The sequence below is a fragment of the Varroa destructor genome, unplaced genomic scaffold, assembly GCF_002443255.2.
Source record: "Varroa destructor unplaced genomic scaffold, Vdes_3.0 BEIS01000002.1, whole genome shotgun sequence".
In the NCBI taxonomy this organism is placed as follows: Eukaryota; Metazoa; Arthropoda; class Arachnida; order Mesostigmata; family Varroidae; genus Varroa; species Varroa destructor.
In genome coordinates, this window is record NW_019211455.1 from 1,906,373 (window position 1) to 1,930,988 (window position 24,616).

The following is a 24,616-nucleotide window of genomic DNA, read 5'->3' on the forward strand; positions in this document are numbered from 1 at the left end:
AGAATGCAGCGAGTGATGGTTGCGAGTGACGGTTGCGAGTGTGGAAATACGTAAACCGTGGAGACTGTTCTTGTGCATAGCGCTGGCTCAGTTCAGCACATAAGAGAGAAAGATGGCGGAGATCGATCCTGACTTCTATAATGCGAAAGCTATGATTAATGAAGCCTGGAAAGGGCCGAGTAGAATGAACCGGCACGTAATTACACGTTTGGCAATACATTACATAACCTGCAGGCCAGTGGATTTTCATCTGCCAGAGGCTATATGTATAGTGCAATGTGCCCCATCTACTATGCGGCGCACTGCGCTGGAGTACCATTGTTGGACAATCTCTCTGATCAGATACGCCGATCTTAACAATGTATTTTTTTTAGTTTGTATACTTAGACAATACAATTGAGTTCTCAAAACGAAAATAAACTACCCGTGTATAAACAAATCAGCGTACACCAATGTGTTGTTATGTACATTTATATAACAACATATACATACGATGAATTAATTGTATAGATACAGTAAATTTATCGGTAAGCTTACTAAGGTCACGACGACTCTAACGAAAAATACAAACAGGGCTATTCAGCAAAAGTCCTAATATTCTTAGAAATTCACCTAATTTAGCCGTGAATTAGCTTTAATGCATTCGCAGAAGAATAAAGCTAAGTTGCTGATAGATCACAGAATCACATCTCCGGTGATAGTAGTTGTGCCTAATTTACTAAAATCATAAAAAATCATTCTTGCAAATATGCTCTCAGTCAAATAGTTTGCTCTGGTCAAGTCCAAACAGTTTCATCTATATAAAAAAAAAAAAAGAATACTGAATTTGATGAACCATCTATATCTTGCAGTAAAATTATATTGCCTTCTATTTCGAATCATAATAATATTATTGCTTCTCCTTTTAAAGACAAAAAATGTCCAGCAGTTTTACATGCAACTTTTAGCATGACTTTAATAAACTCTCTACTACTTACTGATGTCGAACGGCCAGCACTGAACTAGCCGGTGGAGCTCCTTTAAAGTTCCTTTCTCTGCATCGAAATTATTTCAGGATAGACTGTGTATTTGGCAAATTAGAGACGGTAATATTTAATTGGAAATGGGTTTCTGCGCTGCGCTCTTAACGAGCTACCCATTAACGGAAGTCGATTGTGTCAGTGGTGATTCGTGTATTTCCTGCCATTAAAGGTCTTCAAGCTTGGTGGTAAAATGATCCAGATTTTTACTCAACAAGTTCCTATGCTTTAATATAAGTGTAGACGATAGCACTATGCTACATAAATTGTGAGCTTGTAAACAGAGTACTGCTTTTTTTTTTGCTAAAACCAAGTCATAATATATGTTCAATCGAGAAAAGCCCAAAAGAACAGACTATCCTTTTGCTATCACAAACACCTGAAAACAATGTCAGTTCAACCATGAACTACCTGCCGATAGCATGTCGCCCACCAGTTGTCATCCAGCAATCGAACCAGGGTTAGGCATACTGCTATTCAAGTAGTGGCACCACAAATAACGTCGTCTATACCTTCTATCTACACCGCAAGAGCCGGCAATAATGCATCACAGCTTAAGATAATCCTATTGAAGTGCCGATGAAGGCATTGCCATCTCACCTTCATGAGATATAGTAGGACACCTTGATATTATGGTTTAACGTACGTAGGTTTCCGCTTTTTTGGCTCGTTGCGGCTCTAGCGCCTACATCCGTTAAATGTCCTAACAGTGTAGCGAATGGTCTGGAACGAAAGACGGGAATATGAACAAATAGTTGCTAGGTCAACCTTGTGCCCAGCTTTCCATAATTGGTACGCGACATGCAATCCTATCAGGGACGCGAGTACGCGAGGTAACTGGGAAGAAATACCCTCTGTTGTTTACCAATAGGCAAACACATTATTTCCAAGCAATCATGAGTGTCAACAATAGTGACAAATATACCTCCTCAAGCACACTTGTGAATAAATAGGTGGTAGCTGCTTTTGAAAAAAAGGTAATGTTAAGATCGGTATAGTAAATACGTTTCGATGCAATGGAAAACATGGTCATACATTTCTGACTTGACCTGTGCATAGTCATCCGTAGCGTCGGCATTCGTACATCAAAATACTTTCGAATCTATATGACCTGCTGCTTCATGAGGCATTAAAGGTCTTTCTCGAGCTTCGGCCGAATCTGCCACGTACAAAGACATAGCAACTCTAGCAGTAACATTGAATAAACGCGCTGCTCGTCAACAGCAACCTTTCCAATATTTGTCAATTTCCTGTGAGTGCTCCGTGTTTAAAAATTTTGTGCAATAACTACGTTTGTTTGGTTCTCGCTTTATCGCCCTATGAGAAAAGCTGAGAGTGTCTACAATGCTGACCCTACACCAATTAAATGTACTTCGAGAATCTAGTTAGTCGGAGGTTAGTCAGTAGTTCTGCTTTAGAAATTTCCTCTAGTAAAGCAGTTCGAACTATCAAACTTAATTCAACTTCCTTAACCGCCAGTTACAATGCGCAGTACCATAAAATAGGCAAAAATTGTATCGATTCATAATAAGTTAAATCTCAGAATGAAACTGTGAAACAGGAACGACTAATATACACTGATATTTTCCACGAAACTTATGTAGTCCTTTATTGATTTAGACTAAAGCTAATTCTTTTTTGCTCATCTGGGTATAACGGTTTACAGTGAGTGAGACGCAAGGGCCTTAGTCTAGCTTATAAAATATACGCTTCAAATATTACTTTTGCCAGCAAAGGCTGACATACATGGAACCATAGAACCGATATAACAAACAGGCAAACCTTGTCGGCTAGTCAAGTATAAATTCCTTGTTCTTTTGTCCTTTCTTCTCCGTTGAATTTTATAGGTTTCAAGATGAGCCCACATTCTCCACCTTCAAGCGGCGACAATACAACTTCGGTCTAGGCAAGCGACCATGGCCCATGAGTGACAATGAGGAATATCGCAAAAGGAAGTATAACTTTGGGCTCGGAAAACGCTCGGAGTAAGCTAGCTGAGTTTACGCCGACACTACGCGAAAATCAAAATATATGAAACTACTGCAAAACTATAATCGGAAGAGAACAGCGTGACGGAAAAGAAAATCTATTTAGAAATAATTTAGACTTACGTTGTTTACCAAAATACATTTAAAAATACTGAATTGTCGTGACAAAAGCGAACGACGAAAAATGACTCAGCGAAAACTGTACGGACAATCGGATAGGCACCGTTTATTTGCTGCGTGGACTTCAGAACTGTGTCAAGCCGTTAGGGAACGCGATTCCCTATACAAACAGTAGCCTTGTAAGGCCTCTATCCATGTAGAGGAACTCTGAAGGAATCCTAAAACAGAATAACTTATCCCCGTTTATTTATTTGTTTGATTTGCATTAAAATTTCTTTATGTGGAGGAGCCATGTGCAAAAACTTCGATATGATCAAGAAACCTGTTCTTTCCACAGCAGTAATGGCGTCCCCGATCGACTTCCCGAAAATGCAACGTAGCTACCGTCAACCTTCCTTATGAATACTAGTCATTAGAGAAATAGACAAAAATGAGCGACTCAATTGTGTTGTACATATATGTATTGATGACGAGCGTCTATAAAGAGGAATAGTATTGGTCAATAAGAGGTGAGGAGCAAGAGGCGATAACAGGTCAACAAAGAGCGCTGATCATATATATATATATACAAAAATATTAGATAGGAGACTCAGACAAAAGCGCTGCTCATAGATCTTAAAAGATACTAAAAACAAAGGTAGTTTATTTCACAGCTGATTAAATTACAGCGTCACAGACAGCATCCGACAAGCATCGACACTACCGAAACAAGCAGCAACAAAAATAGCTCTATCAAAAGGAGAAGTAAAGTCTAACAGATAAAAAAAAAAGCAGCTGAACTTCAGCAAGTGAATGAACGACTAAAGTCGAAAACATTTGTATTTCGACAGGTTAATAACAAGGCTGACAGCCGCGTCAGCAACAGCAAGATTATGATTCAGTTCAATACCTGTTATGGTGCTAAATAGCAAAACCCAAAAAAAAAATGTTAAACTTGACTATTATTCGATTCGCCTTTTGTTCACCCTCGATTCATTTTAGAAGTCAGAATCCGCAGTCAAACACAAATTATACTCGTGAAGGTTTCTTGCCTTGCCCGACAAAAAAGCATTCTTGGATCCGAAAAAACTAGGCTTTCCGCAACTTATGAAGCTTCAAGTCTTCATGTAAAAGACACAAGCATACTTCTGGCAGATGCCGGAGCAGAAGACTGCAAAGATTATACTCATCAATTAGGAACGATGCCTAATTAACAACGAAGAGGCCATTGCCGTTAGTAATGAGTCGACATTGAAAAGAACTGTCAAAAAACTAACAATCATGTTAACTTGGCAACTACCTTATGGCGTTTCAAGTTGCTGCGAAGGCAAAAACAAAAGAAAAGGTCTATAATGTACACGGTAACAGAAACAAAAAAGCAAAAAGGGCTAGGTAATAACGCCATATGAAGTCCATATGCATGCCCAAAAAACGTACATAAATAATGATTCACAATAAAACAAAGAAAAGACAGTACAGGGTAACCCAATCAGGAGATGCGAGCGGAGTGTACGAACTCAGTTGTATCTAGTAGTCTGATCTTTTTCAAGATCTTTTAGCGTATAGATCTTGTAGACGCCAGATGCACAAATGCTGTAGATATGCAGTCAAGGTATGCGACAATATGCTATACCTGTGACATACAGGCCAAAACTTAACAGACGATGCGAAATTAGATATTGCCGAATCGCCATTCTCAGATAAATACCAAGAACCTAACACTAATATAACAGATGAAATATCCCCAAAATATTCAGTGGTTCAGGTCGCATTTTCGGGGTGCCATGCTATCTGTGGCCATATATATGTACTCATTATATTGGTGTCAAAAAACGAACGAATAATTCTTTAAGCAGAACAAAACATTGCAGGCATATCTCAAAATTCATGCACCGCGGCAACGACGATACGCACAGATTGAGCTGAACAACACTGAAACAAATTTTACATGAAAGGTGCCTCAAGATGCGCATTTATGAGTAAGTAGGTTTTTTTTGGCCTAAAAGGACAGACTCGATGCCTTGAACCTGAAATTAAGTTGCCTGAGATACGTGTGCACTTACCTACCCAATTATGTCGCATGTTGTCATTCGTCTGAAAATAGTACCAAGTTCTCCTTGACGTCAATAAGTAAGGCGGACGCAAGACCCCCGACAACTTGCTTACAACGGGTCACTGAGAAACTAAAGCCACTAGTACTTTTATGGCTCTTTGTATAAATCCATGAGTTCAGTGGCTACATTTGGATTTGTTCCAGAAAATATATTTCACATAACCACCCAGCGGTGTTTATAGCAAATCGCAAGAAAATTAAATACAAATATAAGAACACGACGAATGTTCAGACGAGACGGTACTGTCTCTACTAACACACAAACATACATACACTCTAATACAACCTGCTAACCTATCAGCTAGGATCTTGTAGACCGAACAGGGTGTTTTAGGCAAGACCACGCTGAACAATACTTCTCAGACCACCTATGGGAATACCTAAAATAGAATTTTTTTTCATAGCGATGCCCAACAACACAGACCAGCGTGATTTTTCTAATTTGAATCAGGTTTCGTTTACGCGGATAAAGCTTCTGCTGCAATGACCTCCACAAGGTGTTTAGTTTGCTGTACAGATTTTCATTCGCCATTCAATTCGAAATTAATATGATAAAGCAAAAACAGAGAAACGTATCGAGCCCATATTCGCAACGGGAAGTTATTGATCAACTGAACAAAAGGAGATAGGTAGAAAACAAAGCAAGTACGAAGATAACAAGAACATATTAAAGGACAAATAACAAAATGATACTGCACAAAAAAAAATTAACGTTCACATTAGCATGTTCATAAAACGTAAACATATATATATATATAAAGAAATAGCTTCATCGCAGTGGTTCGTCAAAAAAAGCCTATGAACGTATGCCAGCCATGCATGACACCGAGACGGGTGTTCACAAAAAATGTGGACGACATTTCCAGTAGCTCGGAACGGATTGACAGTAATACTGATTAACGCGATATTCTTGCTTTTGCTACAACAAAGCAAACAGAAACGAAATGAACACGGAGATCTAACTGGCAGACAAATCTATCCGCTCGCATTTTAACACTAAAACACTATACGAAGAATGACAATACCATCAGATATAAACAGAAAGTCGAATGTATCAGCAGACATCACGTACGGACTAAGCATTGTTTACTGCTTCACGAAAAAGCAAAACTTCTCCATAAGTAACCTAGCAAAGGCTGTACAACAGGCTGCTGCCTGCTGTGATCTGCGGTTGCACAAAAAATAACAACAACCAGGAGCCTACCAACAATAGGATCAGCCACAGAGGTCAACAAAAAAAGATAGGCAAAATATAGAAGACTCTGTGAAATTGTCTGCCGAAGCGATGTGTGAAACAAAAGCATCAGAGAACAAATTATGGTGGGCAAGCAACATTCGAGACGTATACTTATTTCACCGCTTTATTGATTGTTAAACTTAATAACAAAAAACTAATCAACGAACAAACTCAACTCTTCTAAAACTGACGACGCATAGCACAAGGTTCTACTGACTTACGAAAGTCGTACCCAAAAATGCTTCAGAATAAGATCAATAGCAACTAGCGAAGCAGGAGAAAAATGGCTGGCACACAATATAGAAAAGTATAGACCCACAAGATCTTCTTTGACGCCTATTAAATGCCTATAAAATACAAGAAATAATTGAATACCAAGAAGGAAGTCAGTGTATCCAAAAAGTTACGTGCAACAAAATTCATATATACACATAAGGATAATAATAATACATTGACTGATTGACTGATTGATAATATAGTAATAGCAAATACGTAAGAAGATCGTGACCATAATGGGACAAGGCTACAGGATGCTGCGGCCATCACAGTGCCGGCGGCAAGGGTGATAAAATGGACAGAAACGATACGCGATAATGATATTATTGAACTATTTATTGAATGATAAGAATAATAGTATATTAATACTATGACAATGATTCATGAGGATAACAATTACATTATTATTATAATTTTAGTAACCGCTATTAGTAGCGCTGAGATCATCAAAAAAATGGTTCCATGACGATTACTAAATACCAATAAACGAAATAAATATATAAAGGACGTTGATGCTGACATTAAAAAAGAGAAAACGAGGACGACAACAACAACAAAAATATTATTATGGCGACTTAACAAATCGCAGCCCTTTGAAATGATAACAAAATAATAAACTTATTCTTCTCCCAATCGCAGAGTGTCTCATTTAATGAACCAGTAGACCATAGATCGAACTGATGACGAAATAAGAAAAAATGGTCATGCAGAGTAAAGTGAAAAAGCCATGACCATCATTCTAGCTAATAATATTAAAATACCGATAGAATACCTTACTTGGAAGTCCATACGAATTTCCATTGCAACTAGCTTGTTTTATCGTTAATATTGCAAATATATTATTTTAGGTATATTAAGCATTTTCTGCGACTTTTCTGCTTACTTTGAGGAAGTTCTTTATTTGGTGCCTGTAGGCTAGAATGGCTCCTCTGTCTGTTTATTGCGGTAAAGTTCGAAAATGATGTCATTTGCTGGCTCTCTGGCATGATGTATTTCTAAGGGTTTCCCTACTGGTCCTTTGATCTACTCCTCCGGAATATACCAAAACTTTTTTACGTTTAACTATTTTGTCTCAGTCACCATATTTTCAAAGACTTCAAACTAGCTTTCTACGGGCTCGAGGGAGCGAACCATCCCCAGTACTAGTGATCTAATGGCTATAGGGATTCAGGGGCAGTGGAAGTTTACTCTCCGTCATTGGCTCTCTTCAAATCCGCAGGAATTTCTAGAACCCCTTTGGTGCAAATTAGAAAATTAGAAGCTTCACGAGCAAACCAGGAGCTGCCCTAGCACGGCTGCACCCTTATCGGAGCCTCTGGTGAGCAGTATGGCCAGGCTTCAGTGGTCACTAAGATATTTATGCTTCTCAGACTCGACCGCAGGAACAGCTTATCCGGCCATTCCTTAACTAGTGCTTTCGCCTTATCTTCAGTAGTTATAACTTCTTTTTTTCTCAGTTTTAACTACCAGCCCGTCTACCTTAATTTCCTTCATCATTCCTTTTTTTGCTGTTTCAAACAAATAGGGCTGACTTGTCTTCGATACTTTTTTCCTTTACTGCTTCTTTCCTGAGATATCTAGGTCTTTCTCAAGTTTTTTTAATTTTTTCGCTGAGGGCCTTTTTTTTCTTTACAGAGTTCCTGTTCTTTTTTCTTTTTCTGTTAAGTTCGCTAATCTTGTCTGGCCTATCCATTTTAGGCATTTCCTTAAATAGTCTTTTGAGCGCCATCTGAATATCTTGCTGGATGCTTCCGTATGTGGCGAGCAGCCGTGCCAGCTGGCTAAGATTTCAGAAACCACATTATAAGCTGATCGGTAGTATTGTACCTTTGGTGTTTCGGCACAGCAACAGCACTCTCTGTCTCATCTGATTTCCACTTCTTCATGCGATCCCTGGCGTTCGATGCTTTCGAATCCCGCCCTTCTCGTAAACCTGTGAGTCTTATCCATTGTACGTCTGCCGGTAGAAACGGTCTCTGCCGTTTACTTTAGTGTGTGTGTCTCGTATAGGATTTAGCGAAGTCACCTACTAGCGTATCCTGGACGGCGGCTTACCTTCACCGTCCCCAGCAAAGGGTCCGTTATGTGCCTTCTGAAAGACCCGGTTACGGAAGTTTTTGGTATAGACTTTTTTCTACAATAGATGAATATGCCCGGATATATATTTGCCTACGCGCACTTCCTCTTTTTTCGAGAAAGTAACACATTCGAATCGAACCGTTTTCGTGGTAATCTCAAGTTATCTACAGCCACAGCCTGTAAATGGCTTGAGGCGGGGTTGACCGCATCATATTTGTCAATAGCATGCTTTGCAAGTTCTGCTGCATATGTGACATTAACAGCGCAACAAAAGATGTAAAATATGACAAACCTGGGTTTTACATCGATGACACGCTACTGATAAGTAAAGCAGTCATACTCAAAAGAGGCAGTATCTCTCTTCTATTGCTTTATTTGGGATATCACCATTTTTAGTATCAATTTCCATATAATAGTAGAGTATCCTCTGCTATAGATTTAAATTATTACTCGTTAGAGATAAAAAAAAATAGTCGCGCAATAAATGGTTTTCAAATAAAGTATCTTACTTTAATTCCACTGCCGCAATGCGTGTACATAACTACGGTCATATAAAATGTATCAAACTAATCATACTTTGGTAAATTATTTCCTCCTGTGAAATGAAATACGTAACCACTACGCGCAAGGTATCTCATCAGCTCTGCTATGTTAAGGCAATCATCTGAAAACAAAATCAGAAATAAAAATTATCACATGTTTACTTTCAACTTGTATATGATATCCCGTTTACCTAAAAATCGCAACATGATCAATATAATCTGATATATTTACGGTTGTCAGTTAAAAATACTACGTATCGAATTGGCGTTGGTTGGCCATAAATGTAGTCGTCAAGTGATTCGCGAGATGTTTATGGCACACACTTTTGTATATCCATAATTACAAAAAAAAAGTTTAAGCTATATTGTGCATAAAAGAGAAGGAAGTATTGTATTAAGTAAGTAACATTTTATGAATTCACTACCTTACGAATTCGAATTTAGAGACTGCCAAGACACTTTTGTCGTTGGGTCGCTCATAACTCAGATAACTGAATTTTATAAACATGAGCCTTGGTACAGGCCAAGGAACGTTTCGCTACGCAGCCAAAATATAGAAAGCGCAAAATAGGAGAAATGAATAGTATACAATTTCTAAAGGAAGGGAGTTTCCGGACTCAAACTACCTTTATCATAAGTTAGGTCAAGGACAGTTAAAAGCGGCTGTAAAAATGATTTCGAGATTAGTCACAATAAATACTGAAAAACATACCAATTCCAGAATGGGGTCTGCCTTTTTGTTCTATACAGGCGTTTCTCAGGGCTGCACTCAGGTTTCTTGGCCATTGTCGCGTGTGTTCAAGTAAAGACTTTTTTAAATTGATCCACTGCCTAAATATAGGAGGCACAGCGATGCCCAGATATTGACATTGATTTACTAGCCTGAAATCACATCAAAGGCTTTGTGTTAAAAAGCGGATACAAATTATAACGTCTAGATAAATTAATGCCTAAAAAAAAGGAATGACACGCTTCATGCATAATCAGGCGTCAGAGTTAGATATCTTATTTCATTTTCACTAAAAATGGTTTTTAATTCTGTGGTCGACACCAACTAGTTGTATATGACACCTATTTTTTAGAGTTAAATAGAGTGAAATACACTTTCTAAGCTGCGAAAATCAATACAATTATTACTTTGCTCAGAACATGAAATGCCGGAAAAATCAGTTCGGCTGAAGGGGTCTTACACATTGAAGAACACTTAACAAGAGGGGTCGACAGTGACTTCTGTGCCGCCCAGTTGCATCGAATAAACGATACTAGCCAGCAAAAAAAAGTCACAGAAACAAAACAATGCTTCTCCATAAGGATACTAAGCCACACAACAGAAACGCTGATGCTCTAGTCCCCTAAAAGCTTGAACGGACAGTTCCCTCGCACCCGCGATATTTTCCGAACGTCTCATCGATGGATTACCGTCTGTTCGGATTGCTGGCGAATAAAATATGTAACGAATATTTAACAATGAAGTGGATAGATTGTTCCATAGCAAGCCCGGCAAAAAAATTCTGGCGAAACCGGACGATAATCGCGAATACAAAGAAATAAATTTGTTTCTAAAATTCAACTCGAATGGTGGGAAAACCATCTTTACCTTTTAACCTACGTAAGATCTTTGTATTTAAAAATTGTGAAACTCTTGAACCAGTTACACAAGTACCCTTACGTTTGCGCAGATTGTCTACTGTCATATGTATGGTATTAAAATATAAGGATAAAACTCGGTCAGATAAAGACTGTTAGGTATTCTATAAACAAGCAAATTTGTAGGTGACAAGATAGATTTTATTATCAATTCTTTTAAAAACTTCTCTGGCATAATTAGCTAATTCACTTTCTTTTGACATGCGACTGGCTCGAAAATTACTTGCATACTTATATTACGTGATCAGAATATTTGCTTGTAAGAAAATAAAATATTTTTCATCATATACTGTACACAACTTCGCAGGAATAATTCGCTCATCACGTATATATAGATGTCTTTGGAAAGAACGATGCACGTATACGCACTAACAACGCTTCATTTGACGAGATGAGATCGCTAAGCACTGAAAGCGTAACTTGAAGTTTTTTAATTTCTATGTGTGTGCAACATCACATCAGAGCGTTGTCATTGTTAAAATCCCGACAAAGTTCCGTCAGATATTAGGAAAGGTTTTCAATGTGCAGAAACGTCATGGCCCGCAAATTCCCAAAGGATCTAAGCATTAATAAATGGCATTATCGGGTGCATCAGTAACTATGCTGTCTTATACATGTAATATTTACGATAAGATTTGCCATTATATATTGAAAGCAATTCATTACGTACGCTGAAGCCATGTCCCATTCACCAAAGGTCACCACGGCAGAATTTGTCTGAGTAATGGAGTTGTTTTGCATCCACTCATCCAACGATATCAACACCGTCTTCAGTGAAGGTTTATCCGCCAGCATCGACTGCACAATACCTGTCAACTGTTCGAGAAGAACAACGACGCAGCCATAGAACAAGAAAAACCAAAACATCAGGCACAATGTCGATCAGTTACACGTTTCCCATATTGTAATCTCGCAAGGCGCATATATTGAATTATGGTTTAGATATAGAGAAGACATTTGCACAGTCTTCATTTTAGAGTTTCAACTTTGATCTTCCTTTGAAAAATCAATGTCAGTGCTTCATTCATGGGTTCAAATACGTTCAAAAATACGGGGCTTGAACGAACAATCTCGAGCCATGAGTATAATATAACTACGCAATGGATTCTAGTGTGCAAGATAATGATTAATAAATTTAAAGTCGTCACTGAAAATATGTGCTACTTCGAACTAACAATTTAACTTCAGCTGATAAAACTGGTAATTAAATCACAATCTTTCGAAGCGTTTACTCACTTATGGCCATAGCCCGTATACAGTGAGAAGTAACGCTCGTTTCGAACATCGAACAGCTTTAATTCTGAGCAGGTTGCTTTACGTACTGCATATATAATCTCTGGCTCTATGATAAAAACGTAGTGCAGTGATGGCTTCGGTAGAGCAAACTGCACGTACTACCGATCGTACATACCTCCGTACAGAAGTCCGATAATTCTTTGTGGACATCTGGTTGAACGTAGGTGTGAAAGCGCGACACCTCCTGAAATGTCCTGCCACACAAATGCAATACTGGAAATTCAATGATCTCCTACCAAACGACAACGACATCAATTATATATTGGCAGGTTAGTGTTTCACATCACACCAAAGACCGAGAAGGAAGCTTTTTCTAATACAGCTGATTTAACCTTACAGCATCTGGCTTGTAGACGTAAGGCGTAAAGAAAGTGCCAAATGAACACGTTTGAAAAGTAACTACTCACAAAAAGACGCTTTAGAAGTAAAACAAAATGAGGCTGGCAAAGACCTGCAATATACGTGCTACTTTAATAGTAAACAAGTAATTCTAAACATATTTTATTCTATCACTGCTAAAAGACGCTGTAACTAATTTAAAGATTGCCTCGCGCCGGTTAGTCTTACCTGTGGGTAAGGTGGAGGTCCGTCTTGATTGCAAGTGGCTTCAAGGTCCACTACAAGGAAGTTCGTAAACTTTTGTGGCGCGTACATGCTTTTTGCTGCTTGCTTTTGTTGTCTTTCTAAAGCTGCAATTGTTTTAGCTATGCTGCCACGGGCGTTCGAGGTCTTTCGTACGCAAATCGCACTTGTGAACACCAAGCCATTTACCAAAGATGACTGTAATCGTACCAGCGATTGCATTGTCGATATCGCTGCTCCAGTGATTAGAACAGAATTGCAGCACCGCTGTCCATTTGAGATAAACGTCAACCACGCGTCAACGCGTTTTTGCCAATACCTTCATTTACAGAGCCTCTCTCTGCATATTATAGTCTATATTATAATATGTATACATAGAATATAATAAATACTATAATATACTTAGAAGAATCTACGACAAAGCAATGCTACCATTTACAAACTCTGCGGTCACGACGCGCACAAAATGTTGTTCGAACAGTGCGCAGATCTAAAAACAACTACAAACCTTATGTAAACAATAATAGAATACTCGTTTCGAGGCGTCTGCTTGTAGCCGTATGGAGCGATAGCAAAATTAAGAGTTCATGTCACGCAAAGGGATTGCGAAAAGGAGCACTTTTTCTAGATACTCTTAATTTCAGCTTTCACTAGTGCTGTCAAGATTGCCCCTCGAGTTCATGCGAGAGGGACAAAAAAATTACACGGAGAATATTAAAAAAATCTCTAGTTTCGGACTGTTGTGATGGCTGCTGTAATGCGAACACTCTAAACCATCAAAGTGACCACAAGTTACTATTTAAGGCAGTTCATTCATCTTTCCGCACATGCGGATTGGAGCTGTTGGATTATAGGGTCACTGGAAGTGACTATTTTCTATATAAAAGTGAAAGCGTATTTATGTGGGTATCGCAGAAATAGGCTTGGAGAACAAAGTTTTAGATTACGAAACATAAGCTGGCTGGATGCTTATTTATATTTCTATTATATATATATATATTATATTCCATATAATTTCAACTGGCCAGTACCTATTTTGTTTACTTCTTTTAGATACAAAGGACAGACTAAATTTAAAGGTACTGCGGGAAAACGCGGTACAGTTTAAACTGGACGGCTTAATGGTCGTCTGCTACTCCTTCGCATTATTTACTGCAACTTCTCTGAAGGGTAGATAGAAGACCAAGAGCAATTAGCCTCATATGTCGTCCCCATCTGTATGTGGGTTTACCTGTGTATTTGTATCAGCGAAATTCAGCAGAAGTGATACAAAATAAAAAATAAACGCATTTTATCATAATCTTTTGAACTCTGGATATTTCATTGATTTATAGTGTGACTTCAGTGCTTTTCCTGCAAGTCCCACAAAACTGGTTGGCAGAAGATTTAGAATACTTTGTTCGAATACTTGAAACTATGAAGGTTCTCCTGCTTTTGTTTGCATGTGACTTTTGCCAGTAGCTACATATATGGTATACACGCGGCTGTTGCGGTAGCCTACGGCGTTTTCTCCACGATTACTCTATGCAAGCTCAGAAGATGCGCGACAGCCGTGTCAGTTGGTTTCATGCGGCAATTGAAAACAGCTGTGCACATCTTTTCTGAATGAAGTACCTGAAGGAATCTTTTTCTGCTGCTGCCGTAGTTTTTAATACAGAATCGTTCATATTGCAGAAAAAATACTCTAACTATATAGGGCCGATAGAGCTCAGCTTTATTATTAGGGCCTTCACATCGTCGTTCGTTTTTGGTGAATATTTTGTTATTCTGTAATTAGTTGAAGAGTCAGGGTTTACTACAGTTGTCTAATATGATGTTATTGACGGGAGACATAGGTCTGCATTGTTCCGTCGCTTGGTCTCTCAACAACTGTCCAATTAAGCCACTGATCAGTGAAATACCTCTGATATGCTTCTTGTCGACCGGTGTGTGGATTGCACTTCACTAGCATAACCAATAGCCAACTTGGTCATCATTTTATTCAGACCCCGAGCTATATTATTAACATTTCCGGGTTTTTGATTTCAATTAACGGCAATAGCTAACGATCATAGAGAGTGAGTAAAGTTGTCGATATATTTTTTTTAGTGTTTTGTCGTGGCATTATATTCAAGTGAACCGCTATTAGCCGAACCCCAAGTACGCAGTTATCCGAAATTCTTTTTTTACTCTCTACTATTTGGTTGAGTGGTAAATGCAGGGAAGCATATGCTCGATACTGTCTGTACCTGGGCATCTAATGTTACACACGTGAACAGTATAGGCTGTATCGTGAATCACTAACGCGTCTCTGATAACATTCCTATCTATATATATAAGAGAATATATATTAATATATATAAGAGAAATAGTATTAATCGTATTATGTGACGCAGCAAACCTCTGTCTACAGCAGTTCAAGCGGTGCAAAGGAAATATTATACTCTGTTCGGACCAATACTTACAGTTCAATTAAGCCATTTCCAACACTAATGTAGTTGCTCTTGTTAACTTATTCAATAGTTACCTTTTCGTAGTAAGCTTTTTTTATTATATCAGACGCATTTTGCAGCGCATTTGTATAACTGAAGGAGAGTTATCTATGAGTTAGGAAGTTCGACATCCTAACCGGACCACAACTTCGGACCGACAAACAGTATGAAATATTTTGTTCAGTAATATCCATCCTTCGATACGTTATAATAAAGGTGTCTTAGTGAGACATGTTATACCTAGATTTCGCCTTTTTGGGTGTATATCGATAACAGAAATAGCTTAAATTTGAATGGTGTTGTTTAAGCTGACTTCCCATTTTACCATTGAAGATTAGTGTGATACATTTGATACCAAAATAAGACCCTATGGTTGAGTCCCGAACGGGCGACGTGAAAACTTCATATATACCTCCATATACTATCAAACAGATCTTGAAATATGCGGCAGCCCAAGATCTCGAGCTGGAAGCTCTTGAGAGCGCTGATGTTTAAAAGCGATAGCTTTGGTTAAAACACATCTCTTTTGGTGCGATAATCATAATTTTCTTAGGTCGAAGCTCCTTTCGCAATGCGACGTGATCTTTCGTGAAGGCGATCCCAATCATAACAAACCATTATACATTCTCAGATGTCAGCCGGAAATTTAAGCCCGATGTGTGGGCTCAATAAGCTTTAGGAATTAATCGATGGGATGTCGATAATCCTCATCTAAGTAAGCTTTCCAGAGCAGGAGCTTCTGACGTTTCTTGATAAGTGTCCTGACGAAGTTTTTGTAGAGAATGTACATTCTTAAAGAGGTAAATGCAGATTATTTAATGATTTTATTAGAAATAATAATTAAAATGGTAAATATAGGGAGAAATACCACACTGAAAAACGTAGATTTATTTATAACTTCGTTTATTATTTCAGTGTTGTTTTTAAATTTCCAATGAACCGGAGAATTGTGAATAACATTGCAGAATGACTGTTCATTTCACTTTTAGCAGTCACATTGAGCAGGTTCTTTGCACAATGTGGTATAAAATTTAAACGTGATTTCAACCTAATTTCATAGTAAAATCATTTTATCACGCAAATTAGTTATCGCCGACCCTCTTCTTAAGCGGTAGCTAAGCATGAGCCGAGTGGCCCCCGCAGGACGCTGAAATTATTCCTTTTCTACCGAGATCAAGAATAGGCACGCGACTATCAGTCTGCGATAAAGCCGACCTGGGTAGGTAAAAATTGGACACCGTCCGGGCCAACCAATATTCAAGCAAGCTTGGATCGTTGCCAAATGGCGGCGCTGTAATCGACGAGGAAAGTGATTAGAGAATGCTACAACAGTGCTATGTACAGACAGATGGAGTCGATGGCGTACAAGAATAGCAACTGAAGCCCTCGGGCAACCATTATGGTGACGCACAGACAAAGAGGTTAAGTGGGGGGCTCGCTGTGCTGCGTCTCGCTGCAGCGAACGGACGGAACGCAGAGCTAAAGGACTTTGGTTTGTTTCATGGTTTTCGTTAATTTTGCCGGGTTTCTGCAGGAGCTGTAAGTAATAGATAATGACAGTGAGCATACTAAATAGGGTGTGTGTTTTCCCTCCTCAAACACATGACTTACGGGCAGAATTCTCTGTGTAATTTATCGTACCGAAACGTGGGGTTAACGTCCTCCTTCCCCAAACAAAGCCTTTATGTAAACTTGTGTATTGGGGACGGGAGTAGCCGTTTCTCAACCGTATGGACGCATTAGGAAAGATTTAGTAAATCTCCAAGGGGACATGCTGGGTGAAGATCCAGGCTCATTCCGATTATTCCACTGTAGATGCTAAGGAAGTGTCTATAACGGAAGTGAATACGGGAACTGATGACATCGATAACAACTGTTGTGACAAAGTGTTGGCTTCACGGTTGTTCGGAGAGAAACAATCACTACGCGACTACAACTGGCTGGGACCGTGTTCAAAGGGCGGGCTTACCGGGAAGATAAGTCAAGCTGCCAATGTCTTCTTATCGGGAAGTAAATACCTTGATATTTTTGGATAAAAGCAGTTTATGGCAAACATTTCGCAAGTTTTACTATCTACTATATAAATACATTTATTGATCTCTTCTTTCACTTATATTTCAAATTATTCAAGGCCGAAAGCTATCAGACGGCCGGGAAACTTTCCGAGGAGATACACTCCGACGTAGCAGTTTGTCATTGCGAAGATGATTTGAGACTTAAGACGACTGCGGCAAATGACAGATATGTCATCTGCCTGTAAGCTAACCAAACTCGTACACTCAATAAGTAGTAAAGCTTCCTTGTAAGTAATAACGGTATTGCCATTGGCGTGCACGTCGGTTCTGCTTAATATTTTCGAATGCTTCCTAGTTTTATGAGGTACGAAATTTTATAGAAATAAAGGCTATGTAGTAAGGCTCGGTTTGCGGGGGGAAAACATCAGCTGGAGCATCAACCGAAGAGGAGGACTAAGTCTTATCTGACCTCATTCGCCAGGCGGTATGGGCTAAGAGCCCATACACCTAAAGATTACATCGTACAGTAAACAAGTCTTGGTATGGGTAACTCAGGTTTCAAGCCAACAGAAATATCTATGTCAACGCCGCGTCGCTCATAGCGGTGCAGAAAAATTTTGGGACATGCATAATCCAAGGCTGGTATCTTTATTAGCATTGAATTTGGCAAATTTTCGAGAGAGACGAAAAGTTAAGATATACTCGAAAAGATGCGTTAGAAACGTGAGGCTTAACTACAAATACCTAACCAACGTCCTTATCGAAATTTAAAGTATAATAATTGATTCAGTAAATAATAATTAATAGCAAATAAGGCTTTTCCCCGGTCCGTTTCCTTTTTGGTAAACGAATCGCTTTTCTCTAAACTCCTTCCTCCTATTTTATATATCTTGCTTATTTCGCTCGTGATTCTAGTCAACTTTAAGGAACAAAGCAAAAACGCCTAATGGCCTGGTTCCAGGATTTTTTTTATCAGTACTTTATGCCGCACCTAGCGATCCAAGTAATAAACTAACGAACACCGAAGTAGAAGAACTCGTTATCGTCTGCACCTCCACATCATCTCGGCAGTCGGTCTAGTCGAGGACTGAATATGTTTGAATCGCTCCTCATAAATTACATTAATAACTTGCAAGTAAGGTAGTGTAGGCTTTGCTAGCTAGTGAACCATAAAAGGCAAAGCGACCTTACTTTGAGTATAATAATGCTCTTTTTTTTTCTAGGTTTTTATGAATAGATAAGAACTGAAATATTCTCTAATATAGAACAATTATTTATCTAATAGTAAGGGTCGTTTACACAAGCTTCGACAAACTACCGACATACAAATTCTATTCTCATATCTACCAAATCCCATTTGAGCATACACTGAAGCAAACAGTAATAATGGTTCACCTTAAAAAATGCAAATATCTGCACTTTATGAATCGTTTTAGCTTGATCATTCTTCGTACTGTTCTTTTGATTACCATTTGCCTGCACTAATATTTAGACATCGAAAATTAATTTTCTGCATCTTACGTATTCTGCCAGATGATCAGTACATTTTTCGCCTCATTTTGTGATTTTATGTCATCATTAAGCATCTCGAACAGCTTTTCGTTCGTAACATACAACTGGCTTCATTCTTTGATAAGTTTTCAGCATGTGTTGTTCGCCTGGTTTATCGATTCTGCATTCTGCGAAAAATTAGATAACGTACAAATATTTAGCAGTTACATTTTTTCTATGTATTGCCTTCTGCTCTTTGAAAACGGATTTATGTACGCTTATAAAACAAAATTAGTAGTGTTGGTACAATTAGAAGATCATTCTGTAGACACCGATAAAAACGAAATGACCTTGATTTTCCTCAATCACCAATCAAGCGTCATAAGTGTTCTGACGTACGAGAAGAGTTTACATAAGAATATAGTCAGATTTGCCCTGTTTTACTTTATCAATGTAAGTTTATCCATATAAAATAACACAGAAACAACAAATTATGAATACAATTATAAACAAATGTTTATCGATTCTTAACAATTCTATGCTGGCTAAGACCGTGTCGTGTACATTTATTACTTGCTTAGGAAGGAATTCGCAACCTGGTCGAACATATGCTGTTTGTTTTATGTCTAGCTACATTAAGGTTTTTGCCGCGTGTTTGAGCAAGTGAATTTGTCACAAATTGCCAAGATCCGCTTGCTCAAATACGCATGAATTCGATATCTTCACCATCCTCGATCAACCACTCGAAGTCATCATCTTCAAAATCATCGAGATCCGTACCTTCAAATAGACGATTGTTGCACTCATTTAATTCGTCACTGAAATGCAGGTACGGATCAGCCAAATGCTCCAGCGATTTGCCACACAGGTAGCAGAACCTTGTACTACATTTCCAACATTGCATTTTATTGCAGCCTTCACTTTTTTGAATAATTGTCTGACACCTAGGACATTTTTTGGCGTTCTCCTTGATCCAGTTCTGCGAGTCGTACTCGTTAACGATGGCGGTCAAGTACTTCTTGGAGAACTTTTTCTCGAGAGCGGCGCGTACCTCGGGAGTTGCATTCAGGTACTTCATCGCTAGCTGACTTGCATTACCTGTTTCACATGGATTGATACCGTGTGACGGACGGCGGCACGTTAAGCAGAAGCTAAGATTGCAAGTGCTACAGGTCGCCATAGCCGAATCTGGTTCGATTATCACTGGTTTTTCACAAAGCTCACGCGGGCATGATATTATGTCAGCTCTCGATTTGAGATACCGGTTTAGAAGAAGCTGGTCATATTTTTCAAAGAGGTCTTCTCCAACCAGCTTCTTTACATCTATAGAGAGAGCCTCAGAGGTGCAACTTGGCTCCATACACGTTAGCAGCCCATTCGGACAGCCATCCCTAATCTGTATACAGAATTGTGCCTGTGTACAGTTGTTACAGAAAGCATGCTCACACGGCTTAAACATTGTCATATCTTTTCCGCACACGCATGAATAGCAGATGCTGCAAGTAACATATGATTTGTTGAACAGCTCGCGTTTACGAGACTGGTTGGCTTCCTTGATGAAAGCTGCGAACGATTTTGGTGGTATGTAAATCGTTCGAGCACGTACATCGAACCTTGAGCGTCCACGCTCCTTTCCTGGGAATTCTGGTCGCCACACTTTGTGTGAAATGTTAGGATGGCCCATGCGGTGTTGAAACATCAGCAACTTCAAAACGTTCAGCTCCTCAATCATTCCTGCGTAAAAGACAAGCGTAACTAATCATGGTCTATCATATCATCATGGTCTATAAGAACGGTCTATCATATTTTATATAGAATTACAAACAAGCAGTAATTGTACATGTATGAAAGCACAAGATCATAATAATAAACCAGTCATTAATTGCTGCATCGCAAAGATATGCCCTAGCTCAAAATGACTGATTACACTATTTGGTAAATGTGAAGCTAATATATATCTTATGCTCTGCCTATAATACTTGTACAACGTTTGAGTTGAAGTAAAACCATTCCTATGTCTATGCTAAAAAAATGAGTTTAGGTTCAAGAAGGTTTACTGGAAATATAAAAACAGATTGTGCAAAAAATAGATTAAAAAAAGTTGTGCAAATAAATGTACGTTAGTGATGTACTTCTCACTATAGTTACTATTTAAATTGTTATTCGTAATAATGTTATAATGTATTTAATCATTAATGAACAGCGTGTACCTGTTCATCTCAAAAATGTGTGTTCTTTATAGAAACTCTGTTAAGGACACTTACCGAGAAATGTCAAAAGTTCCTTTTCTAGGAAGTCTACCCAGATGAAGACTATCGACATCCCATCATTTAATTCCCAGAGCTCATCAAGCTTAGCACACACGCGGCTTAAATCGCCGGGTGAAAGCCAATGACATTTGAGAATGTATCGTGGCTTGTCGTAATCGGGATAGTCTTTAGGAAAGACAACGTCGAATTGCAACGGAGGTAAGTGTTCCACCTAAGGAGCATCATTCAAAACGATACGTCCGGATAAAACTAGGTCGTGTGCTTGTAGAAAGCGAGAGCTATACTAGTCAAATAATGATATCAAATTGTTAACTAACCAGCGGTTGGATCACCAAACAAGGGTTGGAAAATGACAGTATGCAACGAATAATTTTTAACTTTTAAAAATGATATTTTCATTTTAACTAGCGCATTGAGCCCAAACGTATAATACATATGTGCATTGAACAAACCTGAAACGTCTCCGGCTCTATTCCCAGCGATGAGGGCAAGCTGATGTTGACGTGTATATTTAATTTTGGTAATTCTGTATGTATGATTATTGTAGCACCAGAAAGATGTGTTCCGAAGTTGTCGCGCTTAAACATCGGCGCTTGGTATATTGACTCGAGAGCTTCCAGTTCAAGATCTTGGGCTGCGGCACATTTAGCATTTTGTTCGCTTGTCAATGACGTATTATTCATAACGTCCGTTCAGGACTCAACGATAGGGTCTTACGTTAATATCCAATGTGGCCCGCTGACCTTTTGTACTACGTCAGGAAATCAGATTAAACAACACCGTTATCGCAGAAAAAAAAACGCAGAAAAAACATACGTGTCAGTGGATATTACATATACTTGCTCACAGTACATGTATGTCATACGTAACGTTCTAGAAGTGCTTCTACTCCATCTATCTCTTATTGCCTAATGTCAATTTTAAACGCGGATAAGGCTAGTCATTTTAATAGGTCTCAATCCTTCAGATCAAATGGGTACTCTTCCTCGATCAACTTAATTTCTAGCTTCTCCCGCTAGGCAATTCGAAATTGTGTCCAATAGGGTTATTTTTAATTGATAATAACGGTTTTACAAAACAGATTAAACTAATAGTAAAAGAAGACACAACCTGTAGCAGATTTGACTTTGGTAAGCAATGGACAAAGCTGACATTCATTTGCCAATCGTAGTTACATTGGTTACGAATTCATCACGTTAGGTAAGTGGGGTTGCCAAAAAAGTCTTTCATACCATAAAAACGTATGCAAAAGGAGCTTGTTCTAAAGCGAAAAAAAATATCTAATACCATCCGTCAATAATGTATTTCTTTTACTTGATGATCTACCCTGAAAATCACGGCATTTAAAGAATGAACCTAGAAAAACTCAGTCGAATATCGATACCACCAGTGTAAACTTACTGGTACCAAAGTTCATTGATCTAAAGGAACCTGTTTCTATACGGCGAGCATAGTTGGACGGCAGACCGCAAACCGATTTCAAAGGCAGCCTTCCTTCTAAAGGTTTGCCTATTAACTGCACTTCATGTACAAAAAATTGTAATGGCTTTTTGTACAATAATGGACATTTAACACTTAGTATACTCAGTGAGAGTCAGCTTTATCTCGTAACTTATTTATTGAAAAATACTGCCTCGATCGAAAGCATTGTCTCGATTCCGAATTCTACTGCATATATATCTCCCAATATAGATGAACCAGTCAAAACCATTAGATCCCAGTAATAAAACAATCTATTAGGATATCTTTTTAAGCATGTGGTGAGAAAAAGGTTTTATACTATAACTATTATATACATTAGACTTCTACTTGAAATTGTAATGTGTCTAAGATATTGAACCTGTTATATATATATATATATATATATATATATTAACTTAAAAACTTGGATCTACCGAGATCTAAGTGGCAAGTTTGGGACTATAATTCTTAGCTTATCTTACGCTCAGTAGTACGAAGAATACTGTACACGTATATTGATTGCATTTATAATAACTAATAGTAAGAACTATAAATGAGCACGCAATATTGGTTCGCTAATACACAACGGCGTAATGAATTATTATGCAAATCTGTTAAATAGAAAAATACGTCTTACTCATTATTGTTAGGTAGTGTTTTCAAGTAGAAGCATAAACTCTTTGAATCGAATATGATATTTTTTTTACATTTTGAATAGTAGACCTTAATGTAATATTTTAAGTGAACGCTCTATATACCGTCCAGGCGCGATTGTTACACAGATCGACTGTTGATGTATCACTCACTACTGTGTTGAGTTGACAAATATTAGTAGGGCAACCCAATCATTCACAGAGCATGCAACGGGACAGTACAGGTTTTTGTTCACTGACACTACTATACCATATAACTGTCACCACACACAAAGCACGACTTATTTAACTGACAATTTATCACCTAACGAATACTCTAAATATTTACCGTAAGTATAACGATAAAGTGAGGATTCGTAGGATGGATAAACCTGATTCTCTTTAGACTATCTGATCTTTTCCGTAATCCGAACAATTCAAGCTGGTCAGCAGGCGTTCAATAAGAATGAATACACGTTACTCACCAGCGAATTGTCCTTACGCATGCTGCAACAACAATTACAGCAAAAGTCTCTTACTGAACTAGAAATTTGCATCCGTTTTGAAAAGAGCCCTCCACGAATTATCGATATGGTAGTCGAATGCGCATGCAAAGGCATGTCAGATGGAATGCTATCTGAAATGTCAAACACTACAGTCCCCGACCTCAACAGGAAGACATACTCACAGATCGGTGGTCGCACTAAGTATTCTAAACTATTTGGCCGACCTTTCGCAAGCGCTCTCGTTCTCCACGACAGGCACTCTATTCTCTATAGAGTTTACTCACGAACTGAGGGTAAATTTGACTCAGATTAGCTCTCTCTATTTTGTCATTCTGTGAAACTCTTGTATGGCTCGACTAAAACTGACACACATTAATATGTCATACGGGTATATAACCTAGATTGTTATAGCCATTCTCACTACCCTCAGGAAGCAAGAATAACTAAAACATAGCAGACAACCATTTGCGCGCCAACCTTCAAATCTACTGTGTTCTTAAGACTAGACGAAATAAATGTACTGGATTAAAACAAAGGGCTCTACAGTTATATATAGTGCGTACTTTTCACTTATATATATATATATATATATATATATATATATATATATATATATATAAAAGACGGGACCAACTTTCATGTTTATTCATTAAAAAATTTATTAATGCTTTGCCTGCTCTCGCTCTAATGCCCAATAAACGTTGTAGCGCAATAGCAGACAATGAAACAAGGTAGTAACGTATCCAACTAAGTTTCGAAATATTGTGGTGCGTTATCTGTCTTATGCATTTGTAAAATAGACAGAACTGGGTAAATAGAAGAAAAATTGGGTAAGGAAACCTAAGTGAAACAGTAGTGAGAAGAACTTACCATGGGCAAAGTCTATGCGCAG

At 38.3% G+C, this 24,616-nt stretch overlaps 2 protein-coding genes across 11 annotated transcripts in view; one reads left to right on the forward strand and one right to left on the reverse strand.

Annotated features, from left to right (window-relative positions):
* AstA (allatostatin A) overlaps positions 1-7,365 on the forward strand; it is an 85,058-nt gene extending 77,693 nt beyond the window's left edge. Inside the window, exon 3 of the mRNA XM_086981768.1 lies at positions 2,867-7,365. Within this exon, the coding sequence (XP_086837894.1) occupies positions 2,867-3,008 (142 nt within the window). The 3' untranslated portion in view covers positions 3,009-7,365. The remainder of the gene's footprint in view (positions 1-2,866) is intronic.
* On the reverse strand, positions 7,051-24,616 carry LOC111243857 (ERI1 exoribonuclease 3-like). Of its 10 annotated transcripts, none has more exons than XM_086981766.1 (7): positions 23,704-24,168; positions 12,864-13,145; positions 12,412-12,528; positions 11,671-11,816; positions 10,066-10,235; positions 9,388-9,475; positions 7,051-8,824 (listed from the first exon to the last, which is right to left on the reverse strand). In XM_086981766.1, the coding sequence occupies exons 1-7, from the start codon at positions 23,836-23,838 to the stop codon at positions 8,755-8,757; spliced, it is 1,008 nt and encodes a 335-aa protein (XP_086837892.1). In that variant the 5' UTR covers positions 23,839-24,168; the 3' UTR covers positions 7,051-8,754. The 10 variants fall into 10 exon arrangements, with proteins under 10 accessions (XP_086837892.1, XP_086837893.1, XP_022645802.1 ...); XM_086981767.1 differs by lacking the exon at positions 23,704-24,168 and adding an exon at positions 13,311-13,326; XM_022790067.2 differs by lacking the exons at positions 7,051-8,824; positions 9,388-9,475; positions 10,066-10,235; ... (1 more) ...; positions 12,412-12,528; positions 12,864-13,145 and adding exons at positions 17,994-19,043; positions 19,636-20,589; positions 21,120-21,336; positions 21,578-21,876 and having other exon boundaries at positions 23,704-23,725; positions 23,907-24,163.

Bases quoted from the DNA above. Each gene is read 5' to 3' on its own strand.
- LOC111243857 (XM_086981765.1), bottom strand. From the start codon at position 21,808: ATGAATAATACGTCATTGACAAGCGAACAAAATGCTAAATGTGCCGCA. The intron at 21,337-21,577 runs GTTTGTTCAATG...GATGCTCCTTAG, and splicing joins TAGAGCCGGAGACGTTTCAG to GTGGAACACTTACCTCCGTT. The intron at 19,044-19,635 runs GTACGGATCTCG...AATTTTTCGCAG, and splicing joins CAACAATCGTCTATTTGAAG to AATGCAGAATCGATAAACCA.